The sequence below is a fragment of the Falco biarmicus genome, chromosome 2, assembly GCF_023638135.1.
Source record: "Falco biarmicus isolate bFalBia1 chromosome 2, bFalBia1.pri, whole genome shotgun sequence".
Lineage (NCBI taxonomy): Eukaryota > Metazoa > Chordata > Aves > Falconiformes > Falconidae > Falco > Falco biarmicus.
The window spans coordinates 11815080-11837168 of NC_079289.1; the positions used below are offsets into that span (position 1 = coordinate 11815080).

General features: G+C 39.8%; 1 protein-coding gene and 1 long non-coding RNA gene across 5 annotated transcripts in view; one reads left to right on the plus strand and one right to left on the minus strand.

Moving 5' to 3' along the window:
• Positions 1-3973: 3973 nt before the first annotated feature.
• SLC36A4 (solute carrier family 36 member 4) overlaps positions 3974-22089 on the minus strand; it is a 112719-nt gene continuing 94603 nt past the window's right edge. For 3 of the 4 annotated variants that reach the window (XM_056328065.1, XM_056328064.1, XM_056328066.1), the window contains one exon: positions 3974-8771. In XM_056328065.1, coding sequence (XP_056184040.1) covers positions 8464-8771 — 308 coding nt within the window. In that variant the 3' untranslated portion in view covers positions 3974-8463. The remainder of the gene's footprint in view (positions 8772-22089) is intronic. The other variant, XR_008820134.1, reaches the window with a different exon arrangement.
• LOC130144427 (uncharacterized) lies at positions 11875-20788 on the plus strand. The gene is made up of 2 exons (XR_008820135.1): positions 11875-13530; positions 13598-20788. It is a non-coding gene; the product is annotated as an uncharacterized LOC130144427 (long non-coding RNA).

The following is a 22089-nucleotide window of genomic DNA, read 5'->3' on the forward strand; positions in this document are numbered from 1 at the left end:
TCTCCAGTTTCTGGTTTTAGACACGCAGTCTCCAGCTGCTGACACCAAAGAAGACAGCTAGTACATGAAGTTTAGTGAGAAGATAGGAGACTGCAATGGTCAGGCACAGGGCATGGACCAACAGACACCTGTACTGATCATCCCCTGCTCACATGTGATTGACTAGACCCTTTTACCTCTACATTCACAGAATCATAGAATCAAAAAATTCCTCTGTTTTTCCCAAAACGCTTTGAAACCTTCCTTTTCCCACCTTTGGTTCCTACCCTAAATGTGTATAACATGTCCTGTACAATCCCAAAATACACTTCCTACATGTCCCGCAGGGTGTCCCCTACCCCTGTAAGCTGTAACACCCTCAATCTGTGGGGTGATCCTGGGAAAGCCTCTCCAACTGACCCATTTTGATGGTTTTCACACCTGGACCATGGGCTGATCGCTGTCCTGTGACAGCCCTGAGAGCAGCTGTCAAGAGCTCCATTTCTCTGATGAGGTTATTGGGGCTCCCCTGCTCTTTTGTATTGTCTTATCCTGCAGGAATGAAAAAAAAGGGTGAATTTGAAGTGGGGTTCATCCACCCATGGTCATGCCTCTGTGCTCCTTCATGTCTGTGGAGATGAGCCCACTGCCATACAAACTTGTAGATTCTCTTTCTGTAATTTGAGAGGCATCTCCTTTTGCACGCACTGAAACTTCTGCTGAACCCAAACTAAATGTCCATATGGTGCTTTCTACACCCCAGCTATTACCTGCATGGACTGAGTCTACGGAATTGTAAATTTTATTTAATTTTTTTTTATTTATTTAAAAAAATAAATTGTAAAAAAAAAAAAAAAAGTAGAAAAAAATGTCAATTCTTAATTGTTAATACAAATCTTTTAGGAAAAACAAATTAAGAATAATAAAATGACCACTACCAGATGGTACTCACCCAGGTGTTCTAGGATAACTCAAATATGAAACCACTGAGCTACTCATAGTGATTATAAACTAATATTTAAACCAGTTTCGGTACATAAGCCCAGGATGTGGTCAGCTCATAGACCTATATTATACTAGTCAGTACCATACTGGAGCGTAGAGGGTAACTTGGCTAACTTTGGGCTTGATTCAGCTTCTCATGTCATGTAAGATGGTCCAGGGTAACCAAGACATCTGCAGGAGGCCTCTAGATTATAAACAACTGGGAATGCATGAGAGCATGAAGACATCCATGTGTGATTAGCAGATACGACAAAATATCTGAGTCCTTCTTGATCAGCAGTAGGAGACAGGGCAAGACAGAGTGGTAAACCATCAGTAGCATTTCAGAGTTACGTACTTCTATTCCCACAGCAAGCAGCATACTTTTGGGGCTATTCAGATCTAGATTAATTTAGGTTGCATAGCACAGACACGGATGCCCATATGTGACCTGAGCGTCTAAGCTCCTATACTGGTCACTGAAGCCTCGACAGCAAGTCAGTGCACTTGAGATGCATAAAAATGGGTCAAGTTCAAACCTCAAGAGAGGCATTTAGTATCATTTGTAACGCCACAGTATTTCTGGGACATTTGCATGGAGGTGTCACATCTCACCTGTGAGAAGGGGAGAGTGACTCAGATGCGCAAATCCCCTCAGGGTAGACTAAGGTGAGGTGACATTCAAGGTCCGTACATAAACATCAGCTTTAATGGAACAAAGACACAGTAAATTACCCTTTCACAATTATATCCAACCAACCTATGCAACGTTATGAGAAGTTGAGGTAGACCTTGTATTACCTAACAACTTTAAGAGAAAAAGAGGAGAGGGGAGTGAGGAGAAAGAGAGAGGGGGCTCACCAGTCCTGGATTCAGTGTCGGACCTGCCAGTGGCGCTGTTTGGTGTAGAGATCACCCCAGAGGCTTCCACGTGCCCCTATTTATTGGCCCCAGGCCCTGGACTTCTGGAACCTTCTCTTGTCCCTGTGTTCCAGGAGTGGTTGAGACATCAGTCAGTCAAGGGTAGGGGGGCCTGGTGTCACTTCCCTTGACTGCCTGTTGCTACCTCTGGAACCTTCTCTTGGTGCGTTGCCGGGGCTCACAACACAGTCACTTGGGCCTCGTCCCTTACAGGCGGTGCACAGATACCTCCAAAGATACGACACGGGAAACCCGTGCCTTCCTGGAGCCACACCTGAAGACGGCACAAGGTGCTGTTTAGCCAGATGCATACCCCCATAGTGGCTGGGCCGCTCAGCTACTCTAAGCTCCATGACCTACATGTCCAAGGCTCGGTCTGGCCCAGCACAGGCACGCACCGCCCTTGGCATGCCCTGGTGTACCTTGTCTTGTCTCCTGCTGCTGCCAGGAAGGGCTCAGATCTCTTGTCATGTATCTGCAAAACCACAGATGGATGTCTAGAGGCTCTCATGCATCTCAAACGGCACCAAAACCTACATTTAACCAATTTACTGGAGCCCTAGGTTAATTTTAAAAGTTTGTACTGATATTTTCTAAGATCATGACTCACGTACCTAACCACAGCTGCCTACTGCTGTTTGAAGTGCCTAAGATATCCATAATTACAGAAGAGGTCAATATGGTGCAGGATCTACAGGAGGCCCAAGCCTTCCTTGGACAACAGCAGGTCAGTGCTACACAAGATACTCCACAGTGACTAAAATGACAAGATATGCTTATGTGTGGGCAACATATCCTATGCCTGAATATTCATATTGACACCCAAGTCCAGATCGACAAGAGTTCATTATTTTGTGTATATACATCAAGTTCATTGCAAGATCAGGGATTGAAACTGGAGAGGGGTAAAAATTATTAAATTATCTTACCCAATACTAATTGCTGCTTCATTCACTTGCCCAAACCCCTCACAGATGCCTTTCATATCTTGAAAACTAATTTCCTTCCCACATACTACAATTTATAAGTATTCGTTTTCAGCCTAATAAACATGAGAATTTGAAAAAGGAAAATGACATTTGTGCATTCATTTAGGAACTGAAAACTCAGGTTAAAATGACTTGGACTCAGAAGCAGGAGTGCTGCTGAAAATCCACTTGTAAAAGTACGTAGCCCTAAACAGATCCATGAGGGAATTTGACCATACTTGTGATTTTGCTCCTCCTTTAGGGAGATAAGGATTCAAATTCTTCTTGGCTCCCAGGAGACCGAAATGCATCTTTCCAGTCTAACAGCTACAGTCTCTCTGCTGGTGTTAGAGGACTTTCAGACCATTCTAAGTTTCTTACTTATAACACAGGTTTTTGGTGGGTCACTCTCAAGGACATTTGTATACTACTTCTGTCTAAATTGTATTTATACAGGCAACTCTGTAATGGGTCGAGTGTTTCTGGATGCCTCACTGAGCATACCTTCAAAGGGCTTTGTATTAAAGTGGGGAATACAAGTACTTTTGTAAAATTAGATCTCCAAATGCGTATCCAATAACTGGTGAGAACATGAAAGATTATGCTGCCATTTTTGTTTCCAACTATTAATCAAATTTAAGACAGAAACTCCAGAACTTTCATATCGGTTCCTCCATATCTAATTATCCAACACTCCATACTTAAAGGCCAAGTCCATACCAAGTATGTAAAAGCTTACCCAATTTTTAAAAGTCTGCCATTTTCTTTGCAGTTCTCCAGATGGGAACTGGAATTTCAGTGGAAACTCCTGGATCCTTTTGCACATTTAGAAATTAACTCATTTACTAAAGCACCTCTAAAAAGATGCAGTAAGCCTGACTTTAACTGTGTCATCATGGAAAACCTTGGGGTGGAGGTGGGATTTTTCAGGAGCGACTATGTGACTTTGAAACTAGATCTATTATCAATGACAAGTCAGTTCTTGAGCTTGTCTGACAGTCTCAATTCAATCGCTTGCCATTCCTTGGAAAACTTCAAAGACAAATTCTGCATTAAGACAGCTATTTCTTCTACTGATGTAGTAGTGGTGTGACAGGCAGGATAACAGTGAGTTAGCAGGGTAATATTATTGTAGTCTTTATTGATACAGATAAGTTACAGAACATTAGGCAAACCCACCCTCTTATTTGCCCAATATTTGAGGATGAACAGTTACAGACAAGAAAATGATCCAGTTACTTATAGTGCAGCTAAAGATTAAATTACATTAAAACAGTTATCAATATTATATTGTAAAATATAATTGCGTGTACTTATATATATATACAATAGCTTTCTGTTCCTTGTCAGGAACATAAGCCACTCACTCATATTTTTCAGTTGAATTTAGCTTATGCTAAAGTACATTTCCATCTTAAATATATATTAATGTAAACCATACCTATTAAATCTCTCAGTTTCACTTAAATTGTGATTTATATTACAGTACTTTAAAAGCTGAATGAAGACTCTTATTCAGAAGAGGTTTCTGACAGAATTTCCTATCTTTTACATCTTTGGCAATGTTTCACAGGAACACTGTTACTATTCAGACTTAGTAGTTTTTTACTACATGGTATTTTCATCTTATTCGAAGGAAGATACTCTGATTCCTGACTCTTTCTGTTTGAAAGAGCAGGCCACACAAATTCACTGCGTGAGTGTTAACATAATGAAAATCCTACCCTATAGAGGAAGATCAGCATTGTGCAAAATATACCAATAAACATTTTAAAGATTCAAAAGACACAGTGTTGTAAGACATGGCAACGCTGGCCCATTGCATAAACACATTACTTCATACCTGCTCAGTCAGTGGCAATACATCAGTCCGGAAAGCTGCTCCTTGACAGGCTGCTCCCTGGTCAGACACGGCAGTAAGATGTGTAAGGGTTTGTATTCGGGCCAGGTTATCCAGAGTTTGATGGCTAAGATTAGATTCCTCAAACCTGTTGAGCGTCTAAACGAGCTGCCTGACTTTCAAAAAGATATGCTGCCTTTACCTGGGTACCAAAACCCCCTGTTTAGGTTCGAGGTACCCAGTTCAGCAAACCTTCATTCATAGTACTAGACCGGTATTCACTTGCACCAGCCAAAAATCACCACCAAACTCTGAACGGGTCAAGTCCTCCTGCACCCTGGCAGAAGCACCTTCCCAGAGCTGCTCTCTAGGACACAATGCAGAGTAGATAACATGAATGGACTTGACAGTTCTTCATTCTCCAAACATACATGGGTTAGAAAGATGCAAAACTAACAGGAAAAATAACTTGCATTTAAATCCTCCGGTCCTATTAAAAATGTTCCACGCAGAAGTATTTAATGTCAAGTAAAATATGCTGCACATAAATATATTCTATCAGTGTGTAGTGTATGGTTTAGGTAAACATTCATTATGAATCAGATGGAAACACTTAGATTCGATATCTTTTAAAAGAGCTTGAAGACTAAAAAACCTTTAGGATAAAAAGCTGGTTACCTTTTGCCTCTCTGCTAACCACCTAGGTTTGCTCCTCTGTGGCACTTTCAGAAGAAAGGTTAATTCTGTAGTATTGTAACTGCAGACACTCAGCCCTTTAGAGTGCCTGCCAAGTATTTAACTTTGTCCATACTAAAAATAAAGCAAGAGCATTATGCAGAACTCTTGCTTGAACAAATACATGCAGTTTGAACTATATACTACAACGGAACGCCCTCATCAATATAAAGATGAAAGTGCTCAAATACAGTCATCGCATGGTATATGACTAGCGAAATATTCTGAAGACAAAATATAAGTACAGATATATCTAGCAGTATATTACTCTAGCACTGTAGTGCCAAATAGTAGATTACCAAATGTTAGATTTCTGAGGAATTTACTGAAGGCAAGCAATATGAATATATGTATGAATATAGTAGAGAGGTTTTAGCATACCCTAACTCCTGGGAGAATACTGTAATTAAAAATATTCCTTAGAAAAAGGAGTTTCTTGATAGTAAGAATGAATATATAAATACAGTTCTATTACTGTACAAAATATAGAATGTTTTTAGAAAACAAAACCAAAAATATAGATTTAGCATTTGGAGTGAAAGTAATCTATGAAGCGTAAGCCAGAAGGTCAAATACAAACCCTGAAAATCACGATTCTGGCTGGGGACTCAGCACGCAGTCTTGCTGAACAAAATTATTTTCTACCCAACTTATCAACTTGTTCTTTTTTTCTTCTAAAATAGACAAAAAGCAAAAATCCATCAAAGGCGTGTTAGATCCTATTTAAGGCAGGACAGAAGAACGCGAAAATAATTATTCTATGTTCCAACAGAAATACAGATAGGCAGTCTACAGGCTTCTAGCAACAGGTTAAAAAGCTTACAGTATTTTGATACAAATACATTTATATTGATATAAATACATTTGTATACTTGAAAACAAGGATAAAGAAATGGTCTAAAAAATGGGTCAGGACAGCGGTTACCAAAAAGTACAAAAATAAACGGCTTGTCATTTGTGGTGTTGAATGGTTTTGCATCACAAATGTAATATTGCTCTGATAAACAACATCCTGTAACTTTTCATTCAAAATCCAAACAGGATATATGATTACTTTCTAAAAAAAAAAATCCTATTCTCACATGTATACCCTACGTCTCATATGAACTGTACCTACAAAGTACCAGTAGCTGAAAGCAAGTCCTGAGTCACTTCTTCAGACAACCTCCAGGCAGGTGGTGCGCTTGAGGAGGAAAGGGCTTCAAAACAGACATCCTCGGTGCTCCCCTCCAGCTCACAGTGCTGTGAAATCACAATTTCTTTCACAAATAACCCCCAGCTTCTATGTATGAATGTATGGGACAAGCTCCGCTCTAGAAAGTAGTGTCGCATCCTTTCCTTCCTCCTACAGAAATTAACATCATGAATCTTTAAGCTGCTCTGGACAGTCAGACCTTTGTGGCTCTACGGAGCATCACAGTTGCCATTTCCCAGTGGCAGGGGTCTGGCCATGCTGAACAGCTCACAGTACGGGAACATATAGTAACAGATCATATAAGATGGCAAGCACACTCCTAACTAGCTACCTTTTGGTCTAATAAAAGATGCACCTTTACCTCTAAACCTTACCTTACAGTCTTGCCCATTTGTCAGCTTAAATCTTAAGATGGTCAGCATGAAAAAATGCTTTTGTACTTACTGACATGGAGCCCACCACCAGCAGTGGTCTGCTGTAGTAACCAGGGAGGGCTTGGTCCTTCCAATTGCTTGAAGAACGCCCCTTGGAGCCAGTGTGAAAAGACTGAGTAAGTGTGTCCTGGTTTCAGCTGGGACAGAGTTAATTTACTTCCTAGTAGCTGGTGCAGTGCTGTGCTTTGGATTTGGTGTGAGAACAGCGTTGGTAGCACACTGATGGTTTTGGTTGTTGCTGGGTGATGTTTATACTCAGTCAAGGACTTTCCAGTTTCTCAGCCCTGCCAGCAAGAGGGCTGGGGGGACACGGGAAACTGGGAGGGGACACAGCCAGGACAAGTGACCTGAACTAGCCAAAGGGTGACCTGAACTAGGAAAGATACCATGGGGCATCATGCTCAGTATATAAATGGGGTGGGTGGGGTGGGTGGCTGTTGGCTGGGCATGGCTCAGCGGGTGGTGAGCAGCTGTATTGTGCGTCACTTGTTTTCTTTCCTCCCTTCCCTTTGGATTTCATTCCCCTGCCAGCCTCCCTCCTTTTCATTATAACTGTCATTGTTAATATTATTATTGTTCTTTTGGTTCCATTTTATTTCAATTGCTAAATTGTTCCTATCTCAACCCCTGAATTTTACATTCCTTTCCGATTCTCCTCCCCATCCCTCGGGGTGAGCGGGGAGTGACTGAGCAGCTGCGTGGTATTCAATTGCCAGCTGGGGTTAAATCACAACAGAGGGTCACAGGTTCTGCGCAGAGCACTCCGATTCCAGACACACTGACTCCCAGGAACCAGAGCCAGGCAACTGCAACTACCCAAACACTTCTCCATGGCAAACGTCTAGGTTCCCACAACAGAAATTAAAAACACAGCTGCTCTTTTTTAAAATGAAAGCATCTCTGTTCACTGGGGTGCAATTCCCCCGTCAGAGACAGCCAAGACAAGGCCTATGCATCGCCGAGCTCCCACTCCAACCCCTACAACGGAGTTGGAGGGAAAACAGTAGTGACTTAACAGACTTGCTGCCTGGTTATGATGAATGGACTGGCTTCCACCTCTTCTGAAGAGGAAAGCATCTTGACTTTTTTATCTTTATAAGAATTCTTCTTTTTTTTCTTGTAAATAACTTACAATCATATTTCCTTCCTATATTCATGTATATATTTTAAATCCTGACATCAACTCAGTTTTTCACTAGATAAGGCAGAGGTTGAGAGCACATGGGGTTATTAATTCAGGTAGCAATGGGAAGGAATGAAGGAAAGAACAAACAACAGAATGAGGAAGGGCTGCATGTTATCTTTCAAAAATTTATGTAAAATACACTGGAATATGTCCCACACATAGGTCTGCCATCCATCTAAGAATTCCTGTCAAGGAACAAAATAGCTCACAGCACCCAGTTATTACTTTAAACCAGTCACCAAGTCTGTAGCATTTAAACCCACAGAGATGCTCTCTGTTGAATTAACTAGAACTGTGGATGCAGGATAAATTATTTCTTCAACTGTCACATACGTCCCTGTTAAAAATCCAACAACTCCGATGACAGCTATAAAAATGTCTTTAAATATCATCCATAAACTTAAGTTTTCCTTGTAGAAAGTGAGAATTTCAACCAGAGGTGGCAGAATCAGTGCCAGAGTGCTGCTGCTGACAGCTCCGACAAAAGAAATCACCAGGTCTAGGCGAGGGATCAAAATCGCTACAGCACCTAAAACACAAAAGTAACAGTGGCTTCAGATTTAATATCCTCATGAAAAACAAAACTGCAACACACACATAATCTAGTGGCTCAGGCTTTTTAAAAAGTTCTATCATTCACTAGTTTTCCAGCTACAAGTGGCATCCTCTATACAGATCAATGCATGTATTTGTAAGATACACCTTCGTACTCATGTGAGATACTCAGTTTTGATTCTGAATTTTTACACAAGCTGGCAGAGCTTCAAGCTAAGGTGTTCTTGTACTTAGCAGGTAAAAAATTCTGGTGCACAAATCGTAGAGAAATGAGAAATATGAAACTGTATGGAGCCGTTTCAGTTTATTAGTAGTTGTTGGGTTTTTAAGATGAAAGAATAAAGTTGAGGAAGAGCAGGGCAAGGGGCTGTTGCATGCTGCCTAGGAGACAGTGGACAAAAACGCATCCCTATTAATTATTATATATTACTAATAATCTAAAAGTGACATAAAATTATTCAAAATGAACCAAACTTGTTGGTCACTTGGCAGTCTCATAATCATTTAAATCACTTTTACCTACAAACTTGCCTCTTGAGAAATCTTGGTCTATACAATTGCATTCAGTTTCTAAATGCTACTGTAAGAGTTGCCCGCTTAACTAAATGAGAATTTAGCTCTTCCAAGAGATGAGTCTGAACACAAGACCCACTAAGCCTTTTAGCATGGTATGGCTGGTCTCACCACCTGAAACTGTACCATTCATAGAAACAAAATCCACCATGCTGGGCAACAACCACTTCTGGTTTTAACCCCTTCAGCCGGAAAGCCTAGGCAAGGGACCCTGCTATTAACTCAGATACACCAGCCGACATGTATGTTTTGAGTCCTTTATTAGAAACCAGCTTTCAAAGGTTAACTGAGCCCATGTCTCCATATGATTCACGGTACGTCATAGAATCACAGAGTGGTCAGGGTTGGAAGGGACCTCTGGAAGTCATCTTGTCCAACCCCCTGCTAAAGCAGGGCCACCCAGAGCAGGCTGCACAGGATCACGTCCAGGCAAGTTCCGAATGTCTCCAGAGCAGGAGACCCCACAGCATCTCTGGGCAGCCTGTGCAGGGCTCTGTCACCCTCAAGGGAAAGAAGCTAGTCAGGTAGAACCTGTTGTGCGTGCCCATTACCTGTCGCTGGGCACCACTGAAAAGAGCCTGGTCTCGTCCTCTTGACTCTCACCCTTAAGATACTTGTAGACATTGATGAGATCCCCTCTCAGCCGTCTCTTCTCCAGGCTGGAGAAGAGAACCCCTACCTTTTAGAGCCCTAACCCAAGGAAATGTCTTTTTTCCCTTCCATGAATATATCGCCTTCTAGCTGTCAGACATTAGCGTAAACATCCGCAGCATCTGCCTGCTTGCCATTTTCTATCGGTTCTCATCAAGACAAGGAAGGAAGCAATCAGGAAGAACGCCATTCAAGCCATGAAAGCAGGCACTGTGAATGCCCAAACAATATGGGATGAGTGCTCAGACCAGAACGACTGGCTAGCATGCTTGATATTTGTACAGCAATGCACAGTCCATAAGTAATTGAAAAGTGCAGCTGAAGTATTTTGGCAATGACTGGTAAGACTCTCAGCTAATGAATATGTTGAACATGTTCTTCTGAAGTAAAAGGGAGGGCTGCACATTTATTATCTTGCCAGTTTAATAGATGTAGTGGGTGTATGCATTAAATATAGATTTTTCAACTTCTGTAATAGACTCTTTCAATTCTACATATGTCCTGAATTTAGAAGGTACTCATTAATTTATACTTCATAGTTTTGTTTGAAACATCCTGCTTTAATACAAATAATGAGAATGTTTTTCATATTTTTTTAATTGGACCCCCCCTGCAGTTCATAATTGCTTCAGGTTACAGAAAAGCAAAATGCTGAGTGTTGGTTTGGATCTCATCAAATGTTTGCCTGGCTCATATAAATTTATATGAATCTGGATATTGCTGTGGGAGGAAGGTTGGAAACGTGTTTCAAGGTTTTAGTTAGTGTCTTATTTATCCTCTAATAAACAAGAGAAATACAACTCATGTTTATTACCTACCAAAAAATGTCCTCAAGAGTTAAGAAAGTTACCCAGTCCCTAGAAGTAAACAAGGGGCATTTCTGCAGGTAAGGAGCCTGATTTTCCCTGTCCTGCATGGGTTTTAAAAATACAGTGTCAAGAAGGAATTCTGAACCTTTATCAACAGTCATGAAACCTTCTGGTTCATAAGCTCTGGGAATTTCAACTGAAGAAATAAGCTACACAATATTAATAGTGTAAAAAATTACTTTCCAGATAGTACCAGATTTTAGATTTTACCTAAGTATTCAAACATAATTCTGACAAAAAACCCCCAACAGGTCAGCAGTATTTAAACATGTACCTCAGAAGAAAGGAAGTAATAGGTATGTTACCAGATCAGTAGTATGGCCCAAGCAAATTGTCCTAACAGCAGATTTTATAAATATGCATGGTCAAAAAGACCAAGGGTTTCTTAAGTATGAGAAATATTGGCTGTTACTAGGAAGTGGCAATTTCAAATAGTTGAAGAGCAGCATAACTGTCTCAAGCAGTTTTCTTCAAAGGCAGTGACAGTGCTGAAGAGGTCCCCGTTCTGCAGGAAGTCAGCGCGTCCTGATCTTTGTCCACTCTTCCAGGACCAAATCGGATGACTGGAGCATTGATGTATTAAAGATGGGTGTCCGACACACATACAACTTTCCAAAAGCATAAACCAAAATTGTATTTTTAAGAGGCAGATGCCTACAACAAGAAGAGAGTCCCTTCCAGGAAGAAAAAACGCCTCCAACAAAACATTTGCCAAAGAATCCTGTCTGTAGGCAAAACGGCACTTCAAAATGCCAGCCCGAATCCTCCTTCCTCTTCTCGTATCCCAGGCTATGCTCTCTGTCCATCCTTCCCTACTGCAGTAGCCAGTCAAACCGGCATCCTCTTCCGTTCTCCCTACTGCATTGTCTCCTGGATCCCCTCCCCTGCTGCAGCACCTCCCCGTTTTCCTCCAACTCACCCCTCCTTTTCCACAACACTCTCCTCCACATTGCCCGATATTTTTTTTTTCCTTTACCTGCTAAGAGAATAGAAAACCATTTCTCTGCTACAGACTACTCCAGACGGCTTAGCAGCTTTGGGTGCAAGGAGTTTATACGTGCAGGCTGGGCAACTAGAAAGTCAATATAGCTATGTCTTCTCAAGTGGCCGTTTGAGCAGGGGATCCGTGTTGTGTTTTCTGTGTAACTGTATTTCCATGCTCTGCACAAGAGTCATATCTTCCACCTTGACTTGCAGGCAGACAAAACAGTGCGGGCTATACTTCAGACATCAGCTGGACATTGCAGACTTACTTAAGAGAACCACAAGAAATCATTTATCTCTTTCATAAAAGTAACATGTTACATCACAATTTAAAAAAACCCCACATTTTAAAAACGAATAACAAAATCTTAAAAAATTTAGTATTTCAATAAAAAGCTGTTCATTTAAATAAGTAACAAAAAATAATGCCTTCTCTGAGAGGTCCACAGTGAAAACTAAACTGTGTATTGATACATAAGTACAAAGGACTATGAGACCTGTAGATACCTGTAGTAGATACTAATCTGAAAATAAACTAATGCAAATAATCACTTAAGAGCATTTATGAATAATTTACAGAGCTTTGCACACAGGTAGAAAGGAATCTACATATTGATGGATGCAGTTTAAAAAAAAAAGGATTTTGTATAAAGACCCTGATACTATGTAATTGTGAATTAGAAAATTATTTTTTCTGGCTAGAAAGGCTAATTAACATAGGGTTTGAGTTGGTGTTTGTTTTAGCTATTAAGACATCAAAAGACTATAAGATACATACAGAGGATAATTTAATTAAAAATTATTTAGAGTCAGTCTTGACCAAAAATAGTTTTCTTAACCCAATTTCTTAAAAAGCATGCTTTTAAATACCAGCTCAATCTCAAAACTAAAACTGAACAGAAAAAGGAACAAAGCAGAAGATAAACTGCAGTTATACTACGAAGTGACAAATTCTACTTTCACACTGGAGAGAAAAAGGGATACAGCTTGCATGCAGGACAGCCATATACATCATATGGTTTGGTTTTATTCCCTTTGGAATGAAAATCTCTTTTTATCATCATCTTCCTGCAACATACTGAATGCAAAGACAGAAACTACTTCACGTCATTTGCCCTCACGCTACAACTCACTGTTTATAAGTGCTTTGTCCTGTTAGTGGAAAAAAACCTAGAAAGACCAGACTCATACAGGAGAAGATGGTTTAAATATCCTCACCCTTCACAGTGAGAGGTAATCCAGGACTCTGCCCCGACACACAGCAGAGCCCTAATAACCAGTTAGGGAATGGGCAGGTCCATCCCTTCCCAGAGCCCTCCGTTATCAGTTTCTCAAAAATGCGTAAGTAAATTCTGTTTTTACAGCAAGCACTTTGCATCAGAGATTTCAAAGCTATTTACAAAAGGGTTTGCATTTAGTCTTTTTATTCCTTATGCAGAAAGATGCATAAAGAATGACATCAGACAAAACAGCAATTTAATGGGGGCACCGAGTCCAGTTTTCTTAATAGATTACCTAAAATACCAACAGTCAAAGCTAAGGATTGGTTAATGCCACTGGTATGAGAGCCCCCTTCCACAACAGCGCTCCCCCCATGCTCCACTAATACATCTCTCCCCAGTAGCTGTCTGCGTTTTACACAATCCCAAAATTCAGGTAGTGTAATTTGTTCAGGCTTCAGTTTAGGCACCCTGTCTGCGTTTTACACAATCCCAAAATTCAGGTAGTGTAATTTGTTCAGGCTTCAGTTTCCAGGACCTGCACCCATTTTAAGCAGAATTCAGTGTCACAACAATCCCGTGCAGGAGGAGGCTGCATGAGCAGTTACAAATTTACAGGGACAAGGACGGAGTTGCAGTGACGGGGCTATAAGGCGATTCTTCCCACCGCTCACCTCCTCAGGACTACTAAGCATGACTTGCTCACTCCTAGTCAAACGTCAAAGTGGTAGTTACTAAACTGCTTGGCCTCCTCATCCTGTTCTTTCTGCCCCCCATCAGATCTTCAGAATTAATGCCTTTTTACTAAGCACGCTTCTTGGATGCCTAGTAAACGCATACAGCAAACCAGGCAGCGAGATGCTACGGAAGCTCATCACGCTGCAGGTTGCCTGGAGCTGCAACACCAGGTGATCTTCATAAAACCAGCAAGCACAGGTACGTGGCACAGCACATGCTGGATTATGTGCAAATGTGGGTCACCGTTTCATTAACTACAAACCGTGGGCTCACAAATGACATCAGGTTGGACTGTTACATTTGAAACATTGTATTTATCCATTCGTCTCTGCAGTAGACTTATTTGAGCTTTGCTACCAATACTTTTTCATAGAAATTTTTTTAAACATACTTCCACGAAGTAATGTAAATAACTGCTATATGGAGCTAGATTCAACAAATGAATGTAAAGCACACAGCAAAACTCATTAATATTGAGCTCCAAATGGATTATCCTAAACCATTACAGTACTGACACTGTTGACACCACCACTCGCTCTCCTTTAGACATGTGAATCTATGGACCCACCAGAAATGAGTCTGCAATTAAACTTCTGTACTCTTTGTCTCAGTCTGTTAAAATAAATTGCAACTCTCAGACAGCTGAAGGCCTCCCAAAAGCACAAGCAAAAACTGCTATTTGCTCATCCAAGGACAAGACTGGTTTTGCTACAGGGAGCAGAGGTGAAGTAAAATGTTGAGAGCAGCAGCTAAACCTTGAGGAGCCAGCCATGCTGCTTCTGATGCTGCTGGAAAGTCATCTGTTGCTCCACTTAGTGTAATCACTCTATACTCCCCAATCGTTCTCTTGGATGCACTATGTATATCAAACTATGTCACAGGAAGGTAGGCAAGTGAGCCATGGCTACTTTGTTGTCTCGTAACAAAAACAAGACTCAGGCAATAACAAGTTAAAATAATTTTATATAAAAAGTTTGTCTTGCCCTCACCCTTGAAAATAAAAATAACTCATTATATACCTTTTATGTATATATCATATATTTACAGTGAGCAAAAATGTCATTAAGATTAAATTGAACATACTTAGCTTCAATCTGAAGCTACTGTACTTAGCTCCATAAACACTAAACATGTATGAGTATGTAGCTCCATAAATACTAAACATAAATACTAAACCTATGAAGGAGAAACATTGCCAAAGACACCTTTAAGGGTCCTATTTCATAATTAAATTTTGCATTTCTTTATTAAAGATGATTAAAGGAACAGCTGATTAAAATGACAATAAATATCTATGTTACTGGAATCCTTTTGTCAAAGTAGAATCCATCAGGATGCCATAAATTGTAACAATTATCTCAGATAAATTATCCTCTCTAATTATCATCTAAGGACTAAATATTTATTAAACAACAGATTGTTAGCTCACCCTCCTCCCCCCATGTTTTAAATAAATTATAGAACAAAGAGATTCTGTTCTGGATAACTTTAATAAAACTTCTGAGCCAAGAGGCTCTAACCTGTGTTTGGGTGGGGTTGTATGTGCTACAACTTCCATTAGCAAGAACACATTAATTCGCAAAATTTCAAAACAAGAAAATGTATCAGACCAGCTTGCCTCAGGAGGGAAGTCATGACAAAGCTCTAACCTAAAAAAAATCAGCACAGAGGATATGGAAGCAGGGATATGCTACAGAAGAGAAATTTAGAGATATCACATGGACGTATCTGGATGGTCTCAGGAAAGCTGAAATTCAGATGAAGCCAAGGGATGCCAAAGGCAGTAAGAAGAACTTTTAGAAGTTCTTGGTAATTGGTAATTAAAGGACATTGGTAATAAAAGGCTGAAGGACAGCATGAGCCTGCTGCTGAATGGGGTGTAGGGCTTGGTGACAGCACACACAGGTGAGGCTGAGGTACTCAGCGCTGCCTTTGCCTCAGTCAGCGTCCCAGCCCCTGCCATCACTGAAAGAGATCAATAATTGCCATCAGTGGAGGAGGACTGAATCAGCAAATACTTGAGAAAACTCAAACCACAAAGGTATACAGAACATGACGGGCTGCATCCAAGAGTGTTGAAGAGAACTAGCCAGTGTCCTTCTAACACCGCTCTATGTTGTCTTTGAAAGGTCATGGAAACTGGGGGAGCTCCCTGGTGACTGGGGGAAAGGAAATGTCAAGAAAGGGCGAAAGAATAACCCAGGGTAATCCAGGCAAGTTAGCTTCAATTTGGTCCCTGGAAAAATCATGGAGCAAGTCATCTTGGAGCACTTTCTGGGCATGTGAAGGAGAAAAGGGTGTCTGGGAACAGAAAATGGATGTAGGCAGGATAAGTCATGCTTGACCATCCTGATTTTCTTCTCTGGTACAATGACTGGGTTTATGAACGAGGGGAAACCAGTAAATACCATTTACCGCAACTTCAGAAGTCTTTGACACTGCCCCAATACTCTTGCATCTGGATGGAGGGAAACCAGATGAGTATAAAACTTACTGGACAAAAAGAACAGTGGTTAATGGCTTATAGTCTACCTGGAGGCTGGTAAAAATCCTACGGCTAGTAAGGAAAGTAAAAGTTTCCTGTCATTGATAAAAACATGAAATGATCACTTAAGATGACAGGAATGATGTTCTTTAAGCCTAGAAAATGAGAATGCCCTTACTACAATACAAATGTCTCACAAAAACATCCCTGTAGCACAAAGTCGTAGTGCTGAAAGTGGGCTGATAACACATTTAAGTCCATATTAACTTAAATCATTGATATTTAATCATGATTCAAAGCTGGATTAAACTGATATTTTAACACTGATACTTCACAGGGTATTTTTTTTTTTTTTACAATGGCTTAAAAATATATCCATTATTGCTTATTTAAATAATAGCAGTGCTAAGTATCTTACAAATCAAATACTTAAGTCCTCAGAGAACTTTTAGCCACTTTCAAAGGGGAAGTCACGCTCTGATTTCATACAATGTTAAAATCTTTTCATAATAAGCAAATGCTTGGATTTTCACGTAGTTTTTAAGTATCTGAGTTGGCCTGCTTATTTTGGGCTGCAAAACCACAGAGCTTTTTGGTATGATCAGTACCTATTGCATATGACACGTACTATATTATTACCAACATGCTAATAAATAACTTAAGAATTTACTGCAACATATCAAAAGTAAATTAAAAGATAACGCCCACAGGGAGATAACAACAACGCTGTGGTGGGATGACCAATGCATTTCCAAAATAATGCTTTGCAACAGCTGGTGTCACAGGCATGAGTTAGCTGCAGCCTGCTGTGTTGATTGATGATACCGTAAAAACAAGCTGCCAAGTGCCTTGGCTTCCCAGAGAGAATCACGTGCAGTAGCTAGTTGAGGTTCAGCTCCCTGTGTTGACAGGCTTAGGCAGATTAAATACTGAATTATGGTCTGCAGTCCAAATCCATCAAAAAAAAAAAAGAAAAAGAAAAAAGAAAAAAGCGGTCATCTGCAGATGTTTTTAATCTTAATTTGTTGACATTTCACCTTGCAAAGTGAAGTTGGGAGAGAGCAGCTTGCTTTGTTACATAGGAAAACTCAACTGCCGATTGCTTAGTGGCTTCCAGCTCAGCAGAGGGAATTTCAGGCACACATGTGTCTGAAGCACCGTCTTCTCCCAATGTCAAGCCAGCTGCACTTGCTGCAGGGCTGGGGCTTGCTGCACTGGACACTTTGCCAGATGTCTGGAAACACCCGCTGTGTGCTATGCATGCCCAGGAGAAGGGATCATCCTCCTTAGCACTCATTCTTAATTTTCTGTGACCCAAGTGAATCAATACCCAACATAAATATGTGACTGCATATCATAAACCTGTACTGCCACATACTGTCCTTTAGCCGTCATTTTCAAAGAGCTCACCATCATCTTTCCAGCTTGATGGGAGAGGGAAAACAATCACCTAGTGGTTACACCGGGATAGGTGGACTCAGGTTTGATGTTCTCCTCAAGGGATTGAAGTTTAAATCCAACTTCCAGTGCCCCAGACGCTGGGTTTGTAGGTGAAAACTATAAAATTACCTTTCAATTTTTTTTTTCCTAAACATAATGCTGTTAATTATGTTACCCAAAGAAATCTGCCAAAAATTTTATTTTATTCTTGATTCAGAAGATTACTCAAGCTATGTCAGTTTTGGTTTAGGGTTTTTTTTTTGTTTCTTTTTTAAAAGATCCCCGAATTGCTGATTTACTGAAGTTCTGTCAGAATTCTCAGAATTTCTGCAGGGTATTAAAACACAACTCCATTTCAACACTTCTGAAGAAAAGAACACGCTTATAAACCTGTGTGTGTTGTCAACATACAAATGATATAGCTGTAAGTGTCACTATGGCTTCTAAGGAAGCAGTTTTCTGAAATGAACATGTTTTCTACTGTTCCTAAGTTCAGTAAACTGAAGTTATATTTCAAATTGACTTTTTACTTAAGGATGAAACAGTTTAATTTCCTGCCCTATAACAGTCAACATAAAACAGAAGGCAGCCTTCATGTCATGAAATTTTCTCTTAAAACCAGTACTTGTGAGGGCCAGTAATTTGACAGATCTGCACAGGCTGTAGTCACAGGCTGTAGCTTGGTCAGGAACAGCAGCACACCAAATAAGCACTTACCTGAGAAGGAAAGACAGCAAAGGAGCACAAAGCATCTTGATGGACTACAGGCTGAAAATTAACATTTTCACAGTCCATCAGGGGAAACCCAGTGCAGCTAGTTTAAAGAAATGGTCAATGAAAGTTATTTTCAACACTCTGTTGAAAGTCTATTCAACCTCAGAACAAGATGATCTCTCAAACAGCTTATAAATCCCCCACGGTTCTAATGTTTGGGATTGTAGGTCCTGTAATTTTGTATCTCCATAAGCAAAGGGCATGCACCATATCCTTAGAAATAAAGCTTTTAATCCGTGCACAGGAAACCTGTTTTCAGTATGCTTCACTTGCACTGGGTTGTTCAGTAGCTTTGGGCATAACACAACAGCAACAACAGTGAGTTCCTTTGTAAGGCCCTTCATCAGTGACAGATAAAAACAATATGAAAATAATAATAATAAACTTTAGCATAACTGCAGTACCTGTTAGAGCTTTAATACTTATTCTGGAACTCTGATACCAAAGAGCTCTACTCTTACTTGTCCATGTACCTACACAATAAATGGTAAATAAGAAACTGAGCTTGTGTTACATCATCAGGCACCTTTTTTTTTTTTTTTTTGGCTAACCTCAAATGCTCTGCATTCTATTTTTGGGGTAGTTTTCTTCCTATACCAAACTCTACCATAATCTTTTGGTAATGCTTTTAAGCGGACAGTGAAATGATTATGTGTAAATAATACTTTATAAAGCAGCATGGACTCCCACAGGATAAAAGGCAATACTAAATATCAAACATAAGCTATTACACTGCACTATAATGCTATTTTTTAACTAGCAGGCATTACCACCACCGCTGCCAACACCCTTGAAAGCAGCAGTAACCCAAAATAAAAATGGTGCCTGCTGGGAGCATTCCAAATAAAGATGCAAAAATCTGGTAAGTCAAACGAGTATGCTTCCAGTTATAGCTCATCGGAGATGAGTGTGAAGCATGGCACTGATGTCTATCCTACAGCTCTGTAGATAATCATTATCTAATTGTCTGCAAGGGGGGAAAAAAAACCCATAAGTTTTTTTCCCCAACAGTTACTATTGAGTTAATATTTAAACTCAATGTCCCTATCATTCTCAAAAAAAAAAAAAAAGTGTTTAAAAGTAAGATTTCAGATAAAAGTCATTAAATAAACTTTAATTTATATTAGGTATTATTATTTTACTTAGCAGTATAATCAAACAATTACCGATTAAGAGAATAGGATTTTCTTTTTTATTGTATAAACTGTTCTGTTACCCTGAAGTTCAATATCAACATAAAAGGACATGTGAAAGGAGACATAGAACATAGGCATTGGCTTCAATTCACCTGTTTCAGCATGGGCTCATATTAGACATAGCTTTTAGAGAACATTCTCCCTTGAACTTCGGAAAAAATACCATGTTTCAGTACTGCAGGAAAAATGGCTTTATGAGAAAGCCTCATCCCTCTGAAGAACATAAGCCAATTCAGACAGTCCCTCAAAACCACCATGCTTCTTTTCAATTAGCATGAGCTATGTGATGGTGACACCCAGGGATAGCATCACTCATGGCGCGATCCTGGCTGTCTGGGACAAAGGCCCACTATGGAGCTGGTTTGCTGCTACACACATCCACAAGTACTATCACTGCAGCTAAGCTCAGCACCTAAAATCCCACTACTCACATGAATCTCTTTGGGACCCTAAATTTCATATCTCCATGTTTACGCCCCTTCCAGGCCTTGAAACAAAGATCTATTTTGGTGGTGCTTAATATTTTCTTGTAAAGATGAGTCCAGCCCAATATCCACATCTCAGAGAAGTCAAGCTTGCCAGCTCCCATTGCTCAGGACAGTGTTAAGCATCAAGCTAGAGAAGTGTCTGGAAAATAAGTATCATCTACCCTCTTTTTAAACCTGTGCCCGAGAAAATACAAAATACAAAGGGTATAAGATCAAAATGATTCCCTAGCCGAGTCCCCTGATGTCCTAGGCCATACGTTAGATGTTGACATTTTACTGACAGATGCAACACAAATGAAATTACACTACACACTTATTTATACAACATTGTACATACATGTACCTACACTTGGGTCACCTAAAACAGAGAGCCCCTTACAGACCTAAACACCATCCCTGCTGGGAGCATACACTACCTCCACAGGTGAGCAACCTCTGTGGCCAAGTACCCTTGACACTAGAAGTTTGTGTTTTCTAATATGAATTTGTGTGATGCTAACCTCCAGACAAGAAACCTTTGCTGTCTGGCCTTGGTGATTAAAGCTCTATCCACTATCAGAAGTCACTTAACCATTTCTTTGGTAAAGACAATAAGCTGAGTTTTGTAATCCTCCTTCGATCAAGCCTACTTTCCATCATCTTTTTTTGTTGTAGACTGTTATTAATGTATGACACTCCTCTGCCTAAAAAACATTAGTACTATGTCCTTTCCTCAGTCACAACACCATACTTTGAGTTCAGGATCAAACACTTATTTCCCTCGTTATCCTCCCTTTCTTCTTAGAATGCCATCTTCCCACAGATATATAAAACATTATTCAAAATGCTTGTGTGCTATGTGTTCATCATTATTGTTGTGTTGCTCTTTGTATTGTCTGTGCAGTCTATCAGCTTTAACTCTAATTTTCAGATGATGGGCAAAAACACCAACTAGTGTCACATTTAGTACTGATTCCACTAGACAGTTCTTTAAAAATAGCCTGAATTCTGTATCTGGCCTCAATGACAGCTTCTTTATGAGATATAATCACTACTTATTTAATCTGAAATGGTTACTTTACAATGATAAATTACCATAATTTTGTGTGATGATAACCTAAATTTAAATCTGTCTCTTTATAAATTATTTTAAATCTAGTAATCCCACAGAAAAAAATAATCACATTTAATTGGAAAGATCAAGTTTGCATAAAACTATTTTGATTGCCAGCAATCATATATTCATCTTTTTCTTCTAGCTAACAGACTTCCCAAATAATGTCCTTTTTGCATGACTGTTAACACTTGTCACTTCCTAACAGCAATAAAAGCAAATTTCATTGTCACATCATTGCTAAGATTTATTTTACTTCTGATAAGCCCCAAATTAGCTGTCTTAATTAGATCAACTAACAAAGACAACAAGAAATCCTGAGAGTATGCAATACCATCTCCATACTCTGATACAAATGCTTGCATTACCTAAAATTTATTGGAATGTTCTTGTGGAAATTACTATGTACATTGGCTGTCTGTGGTCTTTGCATTACTAAAGATAGTGGAACACAAAAACGTGAATTACGGTATGTTTGAAATTCATCAAACCCCTAACTTTTTACTGTCAAAAACATTGCTGCATTGACTTCATTGTTACCTCTGGATCACACTGCATTTACAATGTAATAAACAAATTTAGAGTGCTTTTGTTAAACAAAACTAACCTTGTGGGGTAAGTACAGGAAAGATCTTACACTGCTTTTTGTTGCCAAAACATTGATGTGGATGCTGGAGCACTGCTTTACTCTCAAATTGAGGGAGCAGTTTATTTCTTGCCAAGAGCTTTCTAGACACTGATTTAAGGATGTGATTATAACCATGGAGTTAGAATATTGATC